Here is an 18,419-nt window from a genome sequence, read left to right as displayed (position 1 = left end):
GGTTACTATCGCCACCACTGTGAACAATTCTGACTTTTCTAGGAGAGGCTTGTAAGTAAGTTGTTGTTGTTAGCTTGAAGATGTGCACATGGGGTTATTGTGACATTCAGTGTTGGGCTGTGGGTTAGTCAATATGGCATCAGTGTCTGCAATCAAGGGGAAGTGTATGGCTACATAAGTGACCTGCCTGCTATGTCGGCCGTTTCAGCAGCCAATAAAAGAGCAATTGCCTTTAAAGCGCAATATTTCCCACATGTTCCTCTTCCCTGACGCCACAATATACATTGTTTTACCATTATCAACTCCGAAGACACGTAGGTTTATTGGTTATTTTGGATAGTAAATAAAATGGCTATAGATGCGTGGTAGACATCTCAACCCCTGGTTCCTATCAACACCACTGTAAAGTCAGTAGGTTTCTCTAGAATGAACTATTTCACAGCAAACCACTCTGAATTACTTTGGTTAGAGTTTGATTTAAATATGCAGAAATTCTGAAAACGTTTAGAACTGTTATGTTAAAGTTAGCATATTAAAGTTTAACAATTGTTAAAGGTTACAAATGGTTAAATGGTTACTGTGTCCAAGTACTTTCTGAAGCCACTGTGTCTTCATCTTAATTTTGTCTTTTGCTTTTGCTGTTGACAGTAATTGTGTGGGGTGTAATATATTTTACTCATGTGGAAATTATGCATACATTTGAATCCAGTACACTCAATGTATTAATGTCTGCAGTCTAAGTATGTCTTCTGTGAAGGTTATCCATCATGAACTAACCAGAAAATGAAAAAAATGTCACTCTGAAAACCCTCAACATCCTGTTTTTGAAGTCTTTGTTCCTCTCTCTTCACCTCACACCCTCAGTTTCCAACACAGGTTAAAGAGCTCATGTCATACAAAACTAAAATGTCCTTCTTTTTTTAAAATAAAAGTTTGATGTAACCTGCAAACATACGTACACATTCACTCCCCAGTGCATACATATCCATATATGGATTTTAGCTGTAAAAACAGCCCATTTTGATTTCGTTGTTGTTGTGCTGTGACAAAAAACAAAGAATTTCCATATATCCACCTTTTCATCCTACAGCTTTTTAGCCCCACCCATTCAGGTTGAAGTTATAAGGAGCGTTTCAGCCCAGACTGCTTTTTGAAAGAAGCACAATACAAGACAGCCAATCACAACACAGCTCATTTATATGTGTTAGTCTTAAAGGTACAGCCTGTTTAATTCTGAGGGTCCAAGACTGGTTGGAAAAGGCAAAATGGTCATGCAGAAATTAATTATGGCTCTATTTGGTACATAAACCAAACTGATGTCATAAGTGGACCTCAAGAGAAAAAAAATGAAAGAATGCACAAAAAAGAAGGATATGGGCCCTTTAAAGAGACGTTGCTGGTGTGCTTCTAGAATAGCCTTCCTGACTGAATTTAGTATAGACATCCAAGAATATGTATTTGAACTTTGTAATCATGTAATCATGTATTATTGTTATCCCTTGTTATTATTCTCCTCGCCTACTAAATTCTGGCCTGGTAAACACACGCCTGCGTGACCGTGCTAGCCGTGGGATCATTTGATACAGGCTGGGCTGCTGCAGCTGCTCCATCCTCATGATTCATTTAAAACGCGGACATAACAAGCAGGTCCCACTGCTGCAGAGTCACCATGGCTGCAGAAAGAGCGGAGGGGAGGGGCGAGAGAAAAGAGGAGGAGGAGAGCAAAGTAGACGAGATGAAGGGGAGGGGGGCCTGCATCTGACGAGGAAGCACTGAAAGAGATGCCTTATTCCGGACTAACGCAGAGGAGCTACAGAGGAACCTTTCTGAGTTCTACTGCGAACACTATGCATTTCCTCTTTATTTTATTCTTCTGCCTAGGGGTGAACACAGGTATGTGTTCACATGTACTATTTATGTCTTGATGTTATCATTTCTATCTGTATCAAAACCATTATAGCTTTTTTAGCCTCGTCTGATGTAATATCTAAATGTCAAATTCCAAAGTTACTGTCAATCCTATGCTGATAATAATTTAATAGTAGATAGTATATAGTAAAATATACTATAGTAATAGCTGCTTTCATTTTTACCTGGTTTGACCTCTGTACATCACGATGTTACGACCTTGTGGCCTGTTCAGGGGCTCCACAGTGCTTCTAGTGTTACTTCAAAAGTATGCTTTGACTATTTACTCTTTCTAATTCAGGAGAGAGCAAATACAGAGTTTCTTGGGAAGCCTACGTGTTGAGTGGTCTTTATAAATGACTTTATTCTGCTACATTTTGAACGCTGTGATAGTACATTTCACACGTGATCCTTTGCATGCTTTCTTAACAGCATGCAGTCAGAAGAGGGAAATACCTGAATTCATCTGAAGTTCAGCCATGATTGTTCTCCCATTTCCTGATGTTTTATTTTTTATTATTTTAAGAGTCCACCCGCACCGCGCCGACGGAGGATGCTGTTACTTCATACAGTGTTCAAATACACAAAGGTAAACTGACCTTCTCATATTTTATTATTCTATTGAGTTTCCTGTCTGGAACTGAGCTAAATCAGTAAGGTTAGCGTGACATAGTGATGTTTAACCCTTTACTGCATAGTGTCGTCCTATGGGAGCAGTTGTTTATTGCCTGACCACAATAAAATACATTTTTTCTTTTCCTTTGGGAAAGTAAAGGTGTAACTGAAGGGGAACTTATGTGTAACTGTAGTTATGTCTGATCACATACTTTTAATCTGTACTTCTTTTGTACTCACATATAACATGGCAAAGCCTGGCTTATGAATATCTCTCAAAGTGTGCATTTAATTCAGCACTAAGTTTCTTTTTTAGTATTTATAACTACTTCAAGACAAACTTTAAACAATATCTGAGAAGATACGATTTCCTTTTCATAAATGAACCTGCTTTAGATGCTATAGGCTTTATATAAAATTAAAAAATCAGAACTGTTGCCTTATATGGCAACAAAATGTGACAACAGAGCTGCAATCTGAAAAACAATAGTGGAAAATAAATACACTGCTTGTAATCTTAAAACATTTATGCATATATGGCCACATTTTTAAGCCTTGATGATGAATGTGGTTATGTTCTGTGTATTTGTTTACCCTTGTTGTTAATTCTATTGTTGCAGGCTGTTGCCATCTTTTACTATTTTTAAGATATTTTCATTAATTATGCCATTCATAATTTATGCAGTAAAGGATTAACAAGTCAACATGCTAACGTATTTGACATTAGATATTCATATAATGAAATAATTCAATAACTCTGCTGCTCTATTGAGTCATGTTTTGTTGATGAGGCTACAATTTCTCAATACACAGGTGGCGTTGTTAAAGAGTTTGAAATCCTGAATCGCCAGAAAAAGGAGTTTTCATGTATAATGAATGACATACCAAGTAAACCCACAACCATAACTGGCTATTGGAAAAAAAATGGTGCTAAAATTGAAAGCTCCGAACAAACTGTACAGAGAAACAACAACCAGTATATGCTTAACAGAACGTAAGTATTTGCAGTACACTCGAAAAGTGTATGCTACCAAAAAAAGGTTCCATGACGTAGGTTCTATGATAACAATAGCAGAACCCTTTTTGTTGCTGTATAGAGCCATTTTAAAAAGCTGTTTTAAAGAACTTTATACAACAGGTTTATCAGCGTAGAGAAGAACCAGTTAAACATGCATTCAAATGGTTCTTTGAGTTCTTTGAACCATTTTTAAGGGTGTTTGTATTAAAAGAAAGCAGAAACAGAGTAACAGTATATATATATATATATATATATATATATATATATATACATACATACTTTTAATTATGTTAGAATAAATGCTAATGCTACTATATAACAACACAACTTTTCTTTATCATTTCAGCTTCGACATTCAAGACTTAGGAAATTATTCATGCATCTTCAGTCTTCCAGAAAATGAACCGCAGGCTACTTTTGTTTTTAAAGGTATGCTGGCACCCTTGTTAAATACCTACTCATTTCTAACACATTTTCCTATGCTTCATTACACACTGCTGTAATGCACCAGACTCAGAAAGGGCTTCATAACTGACCTATCCATGCTCTGACCATAAACACATTTTTTCACAGCTACTGTATATTTATATAAGGGTATATTGATATAAGGTGGGTAGTAAGTAGTTACGTTTATTCAAGTATACTTAAGTAAAGTATTGATGGATTTGTTCTCTCCTGAGTATTTTCAAATCATATTACTTTTACTTCTTCTCAAGTGTATTAGTGAGTAAAGGTGTCTTTTTGCCCAGTTACATTTCAGTGATTCATATGTATGTACTGATTCCTTTTTGTGTTTAATGCATTATGTTTTGTTGGTGACAGCATCTGTACTGCTTTGAGTTTGATCACATTTTTGATTTTGGAGTGTTAGCATTTTTTTTAAACCAAAAACCCCAAAATGAGAAGAACAGACCCCAAAAACTTCTGTTAGGTGCTAGATTTACTAAGAAGTTCCACTACAGTTCTATAAATTACTCAGTACTTACATAGTTTTTTGACCTGATACATTCATACATCTGCTCAAGCTGTTTTTTGGGAAAGTACTTTTAATGTTACATGAGTGATTTTAGCCAGGTATTAATATATTTACGTGAGTATGGGTTTAAGCTACCCACATTTGGGAACAAATCAATTTTTGTAAGAAACTGTAAATTATTCAAACACATTACAAAATAAACATACTCTAAATGCAGGTATGCTGACTACACACACACACACACACACACACACATATATATATATATATATATATATATATATATTTCTCATCTGAATGGCATTTTTGCAGACATTCTGTCAGCTTGTCCAACCTCACAACAGTAACTATCAAAGTAGGCAGGGCATGGATACATGGATAGATCAACTGCCCAGAGAGTCAAAGTGAGCTGTATTAGAACAGGGTTAACACAAAACTGTGTGGTGCTTTATATCCGTGTAACCTGGAGAATGGGTATGTTTATTTCCAGTTCCTGCAATTAAAGAGCGAGATAAGCCCATTGTGAGCTATATTGGGGATTCAGTCATACTGGACTGCCACATGGAACACAGCAAGGACCATGGACCAGACACCTGGAATTGGTACAAAGTCAATGGCACCGAAAAGGTACTGTAAGATTTCTGAGACTGTGACGAAGCACTAGATGATTCTCATTCAGCAGTTCAGTGTAAGCAGAAGTACATATGGTTACTGCTAAATGCAGTATTGCAATATTAATAGTCCCAGTCTGAAGCACTCTTTGTGGTCACTCAAGTACATGTTTTGCTGTAACGCCGAAAAAAAGCTGACCTTCTCAAATTTAGCCTGTGGATTACACGCAATGCCATAGAAGAACCACTTTTGGCTCCTTAAAGAACTATTTTTTTTGTAAATGAGATATACATTTATGGAAAACCACGACCCTATCTGGACTAAGCGGTTAATGATGATGATGATGATGATGATTTATGGAAAAAAATTTTGAAGGTTTGAAGAACCTTGACATCATGTAGGGTTCTATACAAATTAAAGATTTTTCCTAGAAGCTAATAAATAGAGCCATTCACTCATATGAAGAACCATTCAAATTAAAAAATACATGTGAGTGATAACGGTTCTACTGCTTTTGCTGTAGAACCATTGAGGAACCCTTATTAAAGTAGCACAATACTTTAAAGTTAATTTCAACAAATGTATTCTAATTCGTGTATATTACGCAGGAACTCCTAAACGTCACCGCTGAGCCCACAAAGTACCACCTTGACTCGTCGAAAAACAAGACCAAGCTGATTGTGCTGAACCTGACTAAGGAAGACTCCGGAAAATACGTCTGCAGCGCGGTGTTCAACATCAGCCAGACGGACTCCCGTGTGGAGCTGAAGGTTTTGTCCTTCACTGAGCCTCTCAAGCCTTTCCTCGCCATCGCGGTTGAAGTCGTCGTCCTCATCACGCTCATTCTTCTGTATGAGAAGAAGACCCACCGTCGGGGCGACTCAGAAACCACAGGTACAGTGGGATTTTTCCACCCGTTTACTGGAACTCTTACTGCTCTAGGATTGGCTGGTATTTCATGCCAGCGCTAGGATTGGCTGGTACTTCATACCAGCGCTAGGATTGGCTGGAGTGGCAGGTCCTTCAGTGCTACGGCCCCTGAGCTCTTTAACTCCCTGTCCCAAAACGTTCGTCACTGCTCATACATTTCCTCTTTTAAAATTTACTTGAATACACACCTTTTCACTCAATACTTCCCTTCTACCTTTATAGCTTTGTTGTATGTTGTGCTCCCATTCCTGTTCTGTTCATATTATTCCTGTGAAAAATATATAAAATATATATAAAATATATAAAAATATTATTTTTATTATTAGTAGTAGTTTAAACCTGTGCTATGACTGGCTGGTTGTTCAAATCTGTGCTAGGATTGGCTGGTCGTTTATATCTGTGCTAGGATTGGCTGGTCATTCATATCTGTGCTAGGATTGGCTGGTTGTATCATATCTGTACTAGGATTGGCTGGTAGTTCACATCTGTGCTACGATTGGCTGGTCGTACATATCTGTGCTACGACTGGCTGGTAGTTCATATCTGTGCTACAATTGGCTGGTAGCTCATATCAGTGCTCAGATTGGTTGGTAGTTAATATCTGTGCTAGGACTGGCTGGTAGTTCATATCTGTGCTAGGATTGGATAATAAGTCATACCTGCACTCGGGTCGGCTAGAAGTATGTTATAGCTGCATTAGGACTGGCTAACAATTCATACCTTCCCTAGGATTGGCTCATAGTTTATACCTCTCCTAGGATTGGCTCATAATTCATACCTGTGCTAGGATTTCATTGTAATTAATACTTGCTCTAGGACTGGCTGGTATCAAATTCATACTGATGATACAAAATACAAAATGTAAATGCATTAAAATAAATGACAAAATACTGCAGTCAAAAAGCATCAAAATAAAAAAACACTTTCCAGAGGAATGTGTATGAGATCATCAGTTCACTGATCATATGCATGCTTAGTTTTAGTACTTTCATAGGGAAAAAAAATATTCCAGTGTATTTCACAGGGAAAAACTGCAAGATTTAGAGCACTGTTTTACATAGTTTTGTCTTATCCTACAGAGAATGGACCGCAGCCTGAACAGGCGAGTAAACTGTAAGTATGACATCTATTTTAATGGTTTCACATAATTTGATGTAATATTCTTAAATGTGCATCATGTATTGTAGCCATACCATAGGGTTTTATTCAACATGACTTCTCATTACAACAGTAATATTTAGTGTTTTTGCTCGTGTTTGTTTTAGAACGCAAGACGAGACGAACGGAATGGATGGAGGAAGCACCACAAGACAGAGAAAAGTTGATCAGTGAGGATAGCACTGATTCGTTCAGTAAACCAGCTGTGTATCATTTAAATTAATCATATACTAACAGTTGAGGAAAATATTCTCATCCTCTTAGGTGCTGAAGTTAGTAGGGTGACGCTTTCTGAATGTGTTCTATCAAGCACCTTAACTCTGCATGTTTGCTCAGATCAAGTATATTGAGCAATACATTATATACTAATAATAACACAAACTGCATATTGTGTAAATGTTTCCAACGATATAACATCTATAAATGTGCTCTTGTTTGAAGTGTTAAATAGTGGTCCACTGGGTTCCTACACTCAAGGCGTTTTTCAAATCCAAGTACTTTCAAATATCTGGTAGAGATAATATATACAGTAGTGTGCAAAATTCTGATTTAAAATCTTAAGCAATAAGTGTGTTTTTGTTTGTAAAATCACCATACATCATTTGAATATATGCAATTAAACATAAATACAGTCAAATGTAATTGAGATAAGATTTTGTTTTTTTTTTAAAATAAAAGTAGATTATATCTGGTGAGTTACTTTGAAGAACAAAGTTTAGTTCCAGATTTGTCATTGATGCCCCCAGCTACCATACAGAATTCCATCACCAGCACACTTGATTTGACATAATGAAGTACTGATTAGTCAAACTAGGTTCTAAATGACAACTACAATCCAAAACACATTGATAAACACAAAAAAACACTACTTATAGTATTAATATATTTGTATTCATACACATGCACACACACACACACATACATATACACATACATATATCACTGTTGTCAGAACAAAACCTCATATCTACAAAATGATAACTTTACAGGACGAGGACAAAAACTTTTTTTTACTTTTAATGTAAGTCAGTGGAACCAAACTTTTTTCCAAGTCATTTTGGGCCGTTTCTTTTTGTTCCATTCATCATGACATTTAAACATAATGTAAAGGGCAATAAGCATTTTAAAATTATGTCAAGAACTAAAAAAACTAAAATGAAAAAAACATGATATGAGGTTTTGTCCCGACAGCAGCGATAGATATACATATATATATATGTGTGTGTGTGAGTATGTGTGTGTGTAACAGCAACATTAAGGGGTTAGACTGAACAATCAGTTTTCTATGTGCTTCAAATGTGCAGAATAAATACGGCCTATTGATTCCCTAGAAGGGAAGAAAAATCTAAAATGTTGAAGATTTCTAAACATAAAAAAGTGTAAGTCTGTTGGCTTTCGAGCATCTTTGCCTTAAAGCAGTGTTTTCCAATTCCAGTACTGGGGATGCCACACTATGCACGTTTTTTGTGTTTTCTTGCACACCCGATTCAACTCAACAATTAACAAGCTGATTGTGCGCTGAAAGATTTGGGAAAACACAAATGTGCAGAGCATGGCATCCGCAGGACTGATTTTGGGAACAACTACCCTAAAAAGTCATTCCTGTACAGGATTATGGCTTTTGTTTTTCCACATTCTGTACTGTCAAGCAACTTAAAATTACCAGCATGACAGCTGTGCCTCCAAAAAACAATTTGTAATATTTGCTACTCGGCAATAATATTATCAATATTAATATTATTACATTAAAATATATTAATATTTTTGAGCTATGGAAAGTGAGCAATTAATAATGGATATGGCAGTGGTTGTATGCATTTGTGGAGTATAAGCATAATAAATGCAAAGAAAGAAAATCTCTTTCTCAATGTCTTTATGCATTGCAGAGGAAAAATTAAAGTGCAGTCTTAAGCTTTGTCAAAACCTTATGTATGTTCTACACATGTTCAGAACACCTCTGAAAGGTTCAAGAAAATTACTGTTCCTAGAATTTTTAAAAGAGGAAATACTACATATTTATGGGCATAACATTATTTTGGCATTCAACTTTGCTGTGACAAAGAGGCAGTTTAAGTTTGGTTCTCAAACCGGTCCTGGACTGTCTGGCCGTGAGGAAGTCTGAGAACCACTGGTCTACACATTAAATGTAACCATATGCATAAACTTAAATAAGGCCAAGCGCAACAGGCAGTGGCATTTAATACATTTATTTACCCTTAACAGAAAGCATTCTACCACCTTTCCATACATGAGTGTCCCTTGGTTTAATTTTGTGGCTTGTTAAGCAGAAACTGCACAAGCAGCTTGAGCACACTGTCATCCCAGCCAATCACGTCTCCATCTGTGATCCTCTCGTAGAGGCGCAGGCTCTCTGTGCCCCAGCACAGGTTCTTGCGGGGGTTGTTGGGGGTGGAGAACGAGCTGAGGGCCAGTGTGTTGAGCTGATAGCAGAAGAAGGAGAAATACTGACCATCAGTGATGACGGCCTGGGACACAAACGGCCTGGACACATCCTGCTCACTCCAGAACCCTGAAGAGAACACAGAGGAGATATCTAGGGTTAGTTATGCCAGAGGTACTCCTAAAAGTAAAGGTGACAAAAAAGGTTTTCTGGAGAGAAAAATGAAAAAAAAAATTATGGTAATGACTATAATGAGCTTAACTCTGCAGCAGGCATCACATGATTGCGCTATTGAGGTTCTCATCACAGCCTTATAACCAGGGCCATTGGAAGCAGGATCATTTCAGGTTAAAAGAGGTTTCAGATTAAAAGAACCACCGGGTCATGTAAAAGTTTTATATTAAAAAGTTTTTCCTAAAGCCATACATCCAACAAAAAACCCACTGAAGACCCACTTCAGCTGACGCATTAGACGTGCATGGTCATCTCAGGTTTGTGGACAGCTGCTTCAAAATATTCTATTCTCCAAGCAAATGCTTTTTTCATTTGTGCACACCTGTGTGAGCAATAAGTTTACTGAATCCACTCATCAGAAGAAGCATCTGGGAAATTTATCAGACTAAAACACATAACAGACCACAACCTTAATAACAGAGTGCAACTCTTAATGCTTTGACGCATCCTCATTACTTAGTTTTATGGGCGTCATTTCATTTACCTACTCCAGAAATTTTTAAAGCACAGTGCCAAACAGTGTTATTATGGCCAAATATCGAGAAACAATGTGTTGCAAATTCTCATCACATCACACTAGAACTGGTAGTATTTGCTTTCATTCTTTGGATGCCATGTTAGCACTGTTTGACAAACCGTAAAGCGTAATGAAAAATATAAGATCTAAGATCTGTATAAACTCACCCTGATACATGGCTTGTGCTCCCGTCCATGCATAGAGGCTTGCAATAGCGTTGGCTCTCAAAAACACCTCGATGTGTCCAGGAAGGTTTTTCTTGTTCAGTTTGTCCCTGCGGAACTTATCAGGGACCATATGGAACTGTGTGTGACCGTAGCGGCATGGGTCTTCCAGTTTAGCACCTATGGGGGATTTAAACCATATTTATGGATTACAGCAGAGCAGAAAATGATTTTTTTAAACAATCCACAGATGTGTATCATAAACACATGCATACCTAAAAGAAAAGACATTTCATCCACAGCAGGGGTGCCACACTGGATTCCTTGTAGACTACAGCTCTGCAGACTTTAGCATTCCCCCTCATTAAACATACCCGATTGAACTCAGCTGTTTCTTAGCAACAACATCAGACAAGGGAAAACACTAATCTGTGCAGTTCTGTGGCCTGGAAGGAACCCTGTCTGACACCCCTGATCTACAGCTTGATCCCATCTTATTAATGCTGATTAATTAAACCTGTTTTCTGTGCAGCTACTGAAGCTTTTCCAAATGACAAAATCTTAATGTGAAATATCATAAGCAGCATCTTCATTACTTATGATCACAGAATTCTTACAAACCTATATAGATGTTGTTGTCATACTGTCTTCGAAACAACGGGAGGCGGTCAGGAACAAGTTGGATTACTGGGACTTCAGCAGATATTTCTGCCTCGAGTGGCACAAACTACAAGAAAATATAAATAGCATCCCATCGAACGCATATTCAAAGACACAGTGTATCTTATAATGAACGTGGTGTTTTTACTGCTACATCTTGCAGCGTTTAGATGATCTTCTGCCATTGCATTTGTACTGACACTGGCTTCAGTCAATGGACTTTCGAAAAAACAGCTGAAAAACAGTGACAGTTCTGGACAAACTCTTCTGAAAATGCATACCTCAGGTAGTTGGTGTGGTATCCTTATTTGGCTGTGAGGTTTGTCATCAATTTGAAACCTTTGTGGCTCAACTCTACCACTTCTGTGTCCTCTTGGAATAGTCCTCTCTCCATGCACCCAGTAAAAATTGACCTGAGGGTCAAAATCTGCAAAGCAAAGCAGGTTATGTTTACTGTTTAAAGACCTGACAGGTCTGTCTCAGCATTTCAACATTCTATAGCTAGAAAATTAATGTAACAGGAATGTATCAGTTCCATCTATGAGCGTGGACGTATCAGGCCAGCAGAGTTTGGCAATTTCCCCGCTCAAATATCAATACTAAAGCTGGCAAGTAACAGGTAAACTTTTGCCAAAAGTACTGGGACATCCTGAATTATTGAATCCAGCTACTTTAAGGTGCACCCACTGCTGACACAGGTGTTCAACTGCACACACAGCTTATACATTCTCCATAGAAAAGCACTGCCAATAGAATGGGACACTCTGAAACAGCTGCACATGAGCCTAATGTCACCATGTCCATTGCCAAGCCTTAGCTAGAGGTATAAAGCCCCCCAGCATCAGGCTGTGGAGCAGCAGACATGCACTCTCAGGATTCTTAGGAGTGATGGAGCTCCATCCAATACCTTTGGGAGGAGTTGGAGTGGAGTTTGCGATCCAGAACTAATCCAACATCAGTACCTGGCCTCACTAATGATCTTGTGGCTGAATGCAATCAAATCCTCACAGCCATGTTCCAGTATGTTCATCTAGTGTAGTGTTCCTAGAAGAGTTGAGGCTGTTACTGCTGCAAAGGTGAACAAACTATCCCTTGAATTTGGAAGAGCAGGTTTGACACATTGTGCTCATATGTTTGAGCAGGGAAGTCACCAAACTGTGCTGGACAGCCTCCAGGAGTGGAACTGAATGGTCCTATATTAGAACCGACAGTTCAAGAAGATTTTTAAATATACAATATGCCACCATATTTATTAGTTTTTTGGGCAGCTGATCAGTTGGAACAGAGAAAAAAGAACCAGTAGTGCTACAATTTTTAAAAATACAATCAAAAACTGTGAATACAATGATTTTTATTCAGTATTTGACCTACTGTGCTGCAGTAGATCCAGTTAAATAGACTAATTTTGCTCTCTTATAATGAAACTGACAATATGCACAATATATTCGGAAAAGCACACTGTATTGTACTGTGACATAATTTATCAGAATAACGATGTATTTTGTCATACTGATCAACTCTATTAAAACCATGAGAAACCCGTAGACTGACCTAAGCTTGACAGACGTAGCACAGGATTTGTCCTGGCCAAAGAATTAACAAGCCCAGACACTATATTGGTCACAAAGGGCCTAACAAATTGTTTCTGCTCTTCGTGAATGAACGTCCTGCCCTTCTTCATGTGCCAGTTCTCCTGCAGGAGAGCGCTGCACACCAGCGAGCGCAGCTCGGAGAGCGCAGCGTCCTCTAACTCCAGCTCCTGATGGGGCTCAGCTTCGCCGGTGAATCTGTCGGGAAGTCCGGGCAGGTACGCAGTTTTGGTGAAATGCTGGTACCACCGATCCGCTCCCTGAGCGAACGTCTGCGGATAAACGACATACTTCATCCTCTGGATGCGCGTGAGCGCTCGGATCTTCTCCTGAGGCTCCGCTCCGCGCAGCTGCTCGTAGAACTCCAGCAGCACGCGCCTCTTCGCAGACTTACTCTTAGCGCTCCGAGACGGTAAGACCGGCGGGTACAGCGGCCCCGGAGCGGCGCTCTCCGCCTGGACATTTCTGCTGGAAAGCAGGCGCGGAGACTGCGCTGAGAGAAACCGCTGCAAGGGCAGCCTGCTGCAGGCAGCCATGATTTCCCTCGTTTCCTCCTCCGCTCCTGCACATGTTGATATCAACGATACTGTTTGGAAATACTGCCCCCTGCTGACTCGGAGGAACACTTGCTAACGTTCAAAGCACGACCACGGGTGACTTCACTATACAGCACTGTGAGAAATTACGACAGTGTGATGGAAAATAATTCATGAATATTTTTATGTGATTTAATTATATTATTGGCAAAGTACTATGAGTGTGTAAGATGCAAAAGAGTTAGACCCTTATTTTGTAAATTTATCAAAGATGTGAAGTGTTCAAAATCTTTATGAAAACCTGAAACCTGTGCTCTTCTGGCATTTTTTGTATAAATTATATTAATAAATTGTAATATACACACTAAAAATGATGGCTCTTCAAGGGTTTTTTAGTAAAGAAAATGGTTCTATATAGAGCCATGAACACCCAAAGAACCCTTTGCATGATTAAAAGGTTCTTTGCATCATGAAAGGATTCTTCAGATTGATGAAGAATTATATTTTATTTATTTCTGCTTTTATTTATTTCCCCATTTATTTATTTCTGCGTTTATTCCACCAGTCTATCTATCTATATATCTATCTATCTATCTACCTATCTACCTATCTATCTATCTATCTGTTTTTTTATTTATTTATTTATTATCATCACTTTTCTGCCATTTATTTATTCACGAATTTATTTCATTTCCGTTTTGAGAATTTCCAAATTATTTATTTATTTATTTATACTTTTCTGCTATTTATTTATTTACTTATTCATTCATTCATTCATTTATAATTTTCTGCTACTTATTTATTTATTTATTTATTTATTTATTTATTAGTACGTTACGTCCTCCATACAACGTGTCTTTGATACTCCACTGAACTGTCAGTTTATTTCATACTAACGGAAAGGATTTCAGATAGTTGTTGATGTCCACATACTGCACCGTGGAAATCACAGAGAGTTTTAACGCCCGTAAGGATATTTTTAAAGCATCAGTGCTGATATGAGTGTATTAACCTTAGTACTACGTGACATTTGATCGAAATGATTATATGTGTCATTGCCCCTCAGGACTAAACTGGTGGTCCCCACGTGGTGCTGTTCCGTAAACTGGCTCTAGGGCTGTTTCTCCTGCACTGAGCTGTATCGCCAGAACAGCGCATGCGCGGAGTGAACGGACGCTTCTCTGGAGTGAAACGTTAGTAAAGTGCTGCAATGACAGCGAGGACTGTTTTACACACCCGACGTTGGCTGGCTTTTGTCTCCAGTTTAGACCGCCGTGCTGTGATCGTGCAGGTGTTTATATTACTCCAGTTTTGTGAGGGGGTTATGTGCGTTCAGGTTAGCGAGTTAGCAAGCTAATTCTGCTTGTAGCCTAACTTGGTGAGCAGCATAAGGTCAAAGTCTTCAGCGTTCCTGGTTTGATAAATGTAGCTTGTTTCTTTCTTTCTTTCTTTCTTTTGTCTATCTGTCTTTTTTAGAAACACTGCATGTCTACACATAATGACGAAGTGCGCTTGGCCGAGGAAGCCAGCAAGAAATATGGCAGTCCTGCACCAACTATATTCTCCAAAATCATTGATAAAAGTATTCCTGCAGATGTATTTTTTGAGGATGACAAGGTGATTTTTTGTTTGCTACAGAAACATATATAACCATATAAACTGTGGACAGACCCTCAGTAAATATCAGAGTACCTTTCAAGATTTTATCAGCTCCACTTACTATTAAAGGTACATTTTATAGTTCTACAATTACAGACTGTAGTCTGTTGTTCTGCATACTTGGTTAGCCCCCTTTCCATGTACTTCAATGGTCAGGACCACCACAGAGCAGGTATTATGGATGGTGGAAGGTGGTGTGTTACTGTGTGTTGTGCTGGTACGAGTGGATCAGACACAGCAGTGCTGCTGGAGTTTTTAAACACCTCATTGTCACTGCTGGACTGAGAATAGTCCACCAACCAAAAATATCCAGCCAGTGATCCACCACCCAAATGATACCTGCTCTCTGGTTGTCCTTTGGGGGTCCTGATTAATGAAGAACAGGGTGAAAGGAGGCTAACAGAAATAGACAGAAACAGATGGACTACAGTCTGTAGTTGAAGAAGTACAAAGTGCACCTATATGGTAAGTGGAATTGATAACATGGACAAAGAGTGTAGAAACAAGGAGGTGTAATAAATGCATTAGGCCATATATGTAAGACTAACTCCTATGGAAATCAGGAGTAGAGTGCATTTGGAGTATTACCATCTGTTAAACTTGTGAACCCAGTGATGCAAGCTGCAGTGAAGTGCATTCCAATGATGCTGATTGCTGTAACATTTCTTTCAGTGTCTAGCTTTCAGAGACATCAGTCCCCAGGCCCCTGTGCATTTTCTGGTTATTCCAAGGATTCCCATTCCAAGGATCAGTGAAGCACATGATGATGATGCACTGGTTTGTCTCTCTGCTTTCTCTTCCCTCATTATGTTGTGTTATCTCACTCTGAGGAGAATCTCAATATGCTAATATTTTCCTCTGCAGCTCCTTGGTCACCTTTTGGTGGTTGCTAAAAACCTTGCAAAGAAAGAGGGATTGGGTGAAGGATACCGAATTGGTATGTTTTAATAACCGAATTGATCATTCATTTGCATAATATTTTTACATTTTGGCCTACATTTACAAATACATCTAATAAATGTAAGCTAACAGAATGTGTGTATTCATTGCAGTGATTAATGACGGAAAACATGGGGCTCAGTCTGTATACCACCTACACATCCATGTGCTTGGAGGGCGACAGATGCAGTGGCCTCCAGGATAGATGGACCATTTGGCAAATGTTCTGTATTATTTAGCAGTGGTGATTATTAATTAATCACAAGTAAATGAATTCAGAGTTAAGTGAATCAGGAACGACAAAATAGAGATGAGAATACAAGGAGGAATACCAGTTTAGTTGGAAAAACTTATCTTCTGGCCAATATAACTCAATAGCAATAAAGAAAGGAACCTCAAAAATAGGTAATAAAGACACTAAGAGTGTAAATAATTTTTGACAGCAGTAAAATTTCCATATATTTACTCCAGGCCATTTTTGTCCTTCGCATTTCCACTGCTTAAACTGTTTCAAATGACTTTATTGTATCACAGAAAACATGGGCCAGTTTCCCAGACCCAGATTAAGGCTAAGCCTAGCCAAAGCAGAATTTCCAAAGTTGATTTTCAGTTAACACTGCAGTTAAGTCCAAGACTAGGCCTAATACATATCTAGGAAACTGAATCATGCTGAAATAAATAGTATTGGTTATTTGATTTAAAGAAAATGTTCTTTATGGAACCAAAATTGGTTCTTCTCTTATCCAAACTTTGTTAGACACTTTTTCAGTGCAGTCTAGTGTGTGGACTTCATGTCCACATTCAGTAACAACTTTCTGTTTTTTATTTTTTCTTTACAATATTACTGTCAGCTGTCATATGTATTGTGAACATTTTGTGATAAATTGTTCCCAAAGTACATGGAATAAAATCTTGTTACATTAGCATACAGTAAAATTAAGAAAACTTCTTTCCTGTTTCTTTGATAAATGTGCCTTTTTCAGAGATACAAGGTTTACATATGACAGCAGTTATATCTTGCTTCTGCAAACTGTAGTAGCTTTAGGTGTGGATCAGACATTTAGTCATCCCCAAACAGCAACAAAAAATCTGAAGATCCAGTTGAAGCTGCATTAAATGTGTATTCTAGCCTGTTGTTTCTGATGTCCTGGGCTTTTGTCTTCCTTCTTCCTTTGTTGTGGACACCCACAGTCCTCTGCCACACATACAGGTCTATACACCAATTTTACCACTGAGGTATTGTTTGCTAACAGTATGAGCACTATTACATTGATAACTGATAAATGTGCCCAGTAGAGGTTACATAGGCTTTTACACTTTTCTGCTCTTTTCCAGAGTCTGGCGGTTTTGGTGTGGGTGGTAATAGGTGGCAGCATTTACTCCCGTCAGTTATGTTTTTCTAGCTGAATAGTGGGCATTACCAGTTACATGCACTCCTGTGCCCACAGAAACTGTAGTGCATCCAGTAATCCAAAAATAGCATGGAGTCCAGACAAGCTAGACAGAGTGTCTAGCTTATTTGACATTCAATTCATAACCTGCTGAACCAGATTTCAAATTAAAGTGGTGGTGTGATCAGGTGACCTTGATAAGTAGGATTCGGACAACACTGTCATGTAAGGTTCTGTTTATAGTAACTGGACTTTTCATCGTTGTTTGCTAAACTGCCAGGTTTAGAGCAGGCTGTCAAATATAGCCCTACTGTCCTGACCAGATTTTCCAATGTCCATCACAGAAAAGTAGAAAAAAGAGGCCATTAACACAAAATACCTCTAATACTTCCAAATACTGGAATGGAGTCTATTGTGGCTGAAAATAAACTTCAGCACAATTTAAATGTATACATTACTTGAGTTTTATATAAACTATATAAACTAACTTATATAAACTGTAAACTCCAAAAGGAATAATCTTCTGATCAGCTCAAGGCTGCACTATGTAACAGCAGTTTTATCAGCATATGGGTGTTTCCTCTTTAATGCATATCTGTCTTACACAACACTTCTTGCAGATAAATAGGATCAATATTTATAGTATTTATTGATTATCTTAATCTCAAATAGCATGATGACTTTGTATGGATTTGTTTCAAGATGTGAAGTTATATGCATATAATCAGTTAAAATGGATTCAGGATGTAAATGTCAATTCTGAGTACTGTTAAAAATAGCCAGAGGCCTAAATAAATAGGAAGTGTAACATTGAAATAACATGTAAATGAGTACACGTTTATCCTGGATGCAGGAAGTTTGATGAATTGATGAACACCCTTGTGCTTTTACCAAAGAATCCCTGAAGGTCAAATGATATTGCACCATGGAATTATTTATTTATTTATTTATTTATTTATTTTTTCATAATATGACTGATACGGTTTATTTGCTTGTTTGTTTTTTTATTCTTCACAAACAGTAACAGTGCGGTGTATAATTATTTACAGAACACAAACTGAGCACAGACAGCAAATACAAGATACAAGCAAGTACAAAAAAATAACATTAAT

At 38.0% G+C, this 18,419-nt stretch overlaps 3 protein-coding genes across 4 annotated transcripts; 2 read left to right on the top strand and 1 right to left on the bottom strand.

The window, feature by feature from the left end:
- Positions 1–1,746: 1,746 nt before the first annotated feature.
- emb (embigin) lies at positions 1,747–8,123 on the top strand. The gene is made up of 8 exons (XM_036599152.1): positions 1,747–1,893; positions 2,435–2,497; positions 3,337–3,517; positions 3,888–3,970; positions 5,008–5,144; positions 5,738–6,023; positions 7,139–7,172; positions 7,325–8,123. Exons 1-8 carry the CDS (start codon positions 1,782–1,784, stop codon positions 7,389–7,391), a joined length of 963 nt encoding a protein of 320 aa, XP_036455045.1. The 5' UTR covers positions 1,747–1,781; the 3' UTR covers positions 7,392–8,123.
- A 950-nt stretch (positions 8,124–9,073) lies between these two features.
- mrps30 (mitochondrial ribosomal protein S30) lies at positions 9,074–13,335 on the bottom strand. Its single transcript, XM_036598671.1, has 5 exons — positions 12,745–13,335; positions 11,475–11,620; positions 11,155–11,260; positions 10,537–10,713; positions 9,074–9,747 (listed from the first exon to the last, which is right to left on the bottom strand). Exons 1-5 carry the CDS (start codon positions 13,316–13,318, stop codon positions 9,482–9,484), a joined length of 1,269 nt encoding a protein of 422 aa, XP_036454564.1. The 5' UTR covers positions 13,319–13,335; the 3' UTR covers positions 9,074–9,481.
- A 1,132-nt stretch (positions 13,336–14,467) lies between these two features.
- Positions 14,468–17,056, top strand: hint2 (histidine triad nucleotide binding protein 2). Of its 2 annotated transcripts, none has more exons than XM_036598673.1 (5): positions 14,468–14,609; positions 14,795–14,935; positions 15,650–15,754; positions 15,842–15,914; positions 16,030–17,056. In XM_036598673.1, exons 1-5 carry the CDS (start codon positions 14,529–14,531, stop codon positions 16,119–16,121), a joined length of 492 nt encoding a protein of 163 aa, XP_036454566.1. In that variant the 5' UTR covers positions 14,468–14,528; the 3' UTR covers positions 16,122–17,056. The 2 variants fall into 2 exon arrangements, with proteins under 2 accessions (XP_036454566.1, XP_036454565.1); XM_036598672.1 differs by having other exon boundaries at positions 14,468–14,654.
- Positions 17,057–18,419: the final 1,363 nt, after the last annotated feature.

This window comes from Colossoma macropomum, unplaced genomic scaffold (genome assembly GCF_904425465.1).
Source record: "Colossoma macropomum unplaced genomic scaffold, Colossoma_macropomum, whole genome shotgun sequence".
In the NCBI taxonomy this organism is placed as follows: domain Eukaryota; kingdom Metazoa; phylum Chordata; class Actinopteri; order Characiformes; family Serrasalmidae; genus Colossoma; species Colossoma macropomum.
This window is presented reverse-complemented; position numbering and strand designations above follow the sequence as displayed.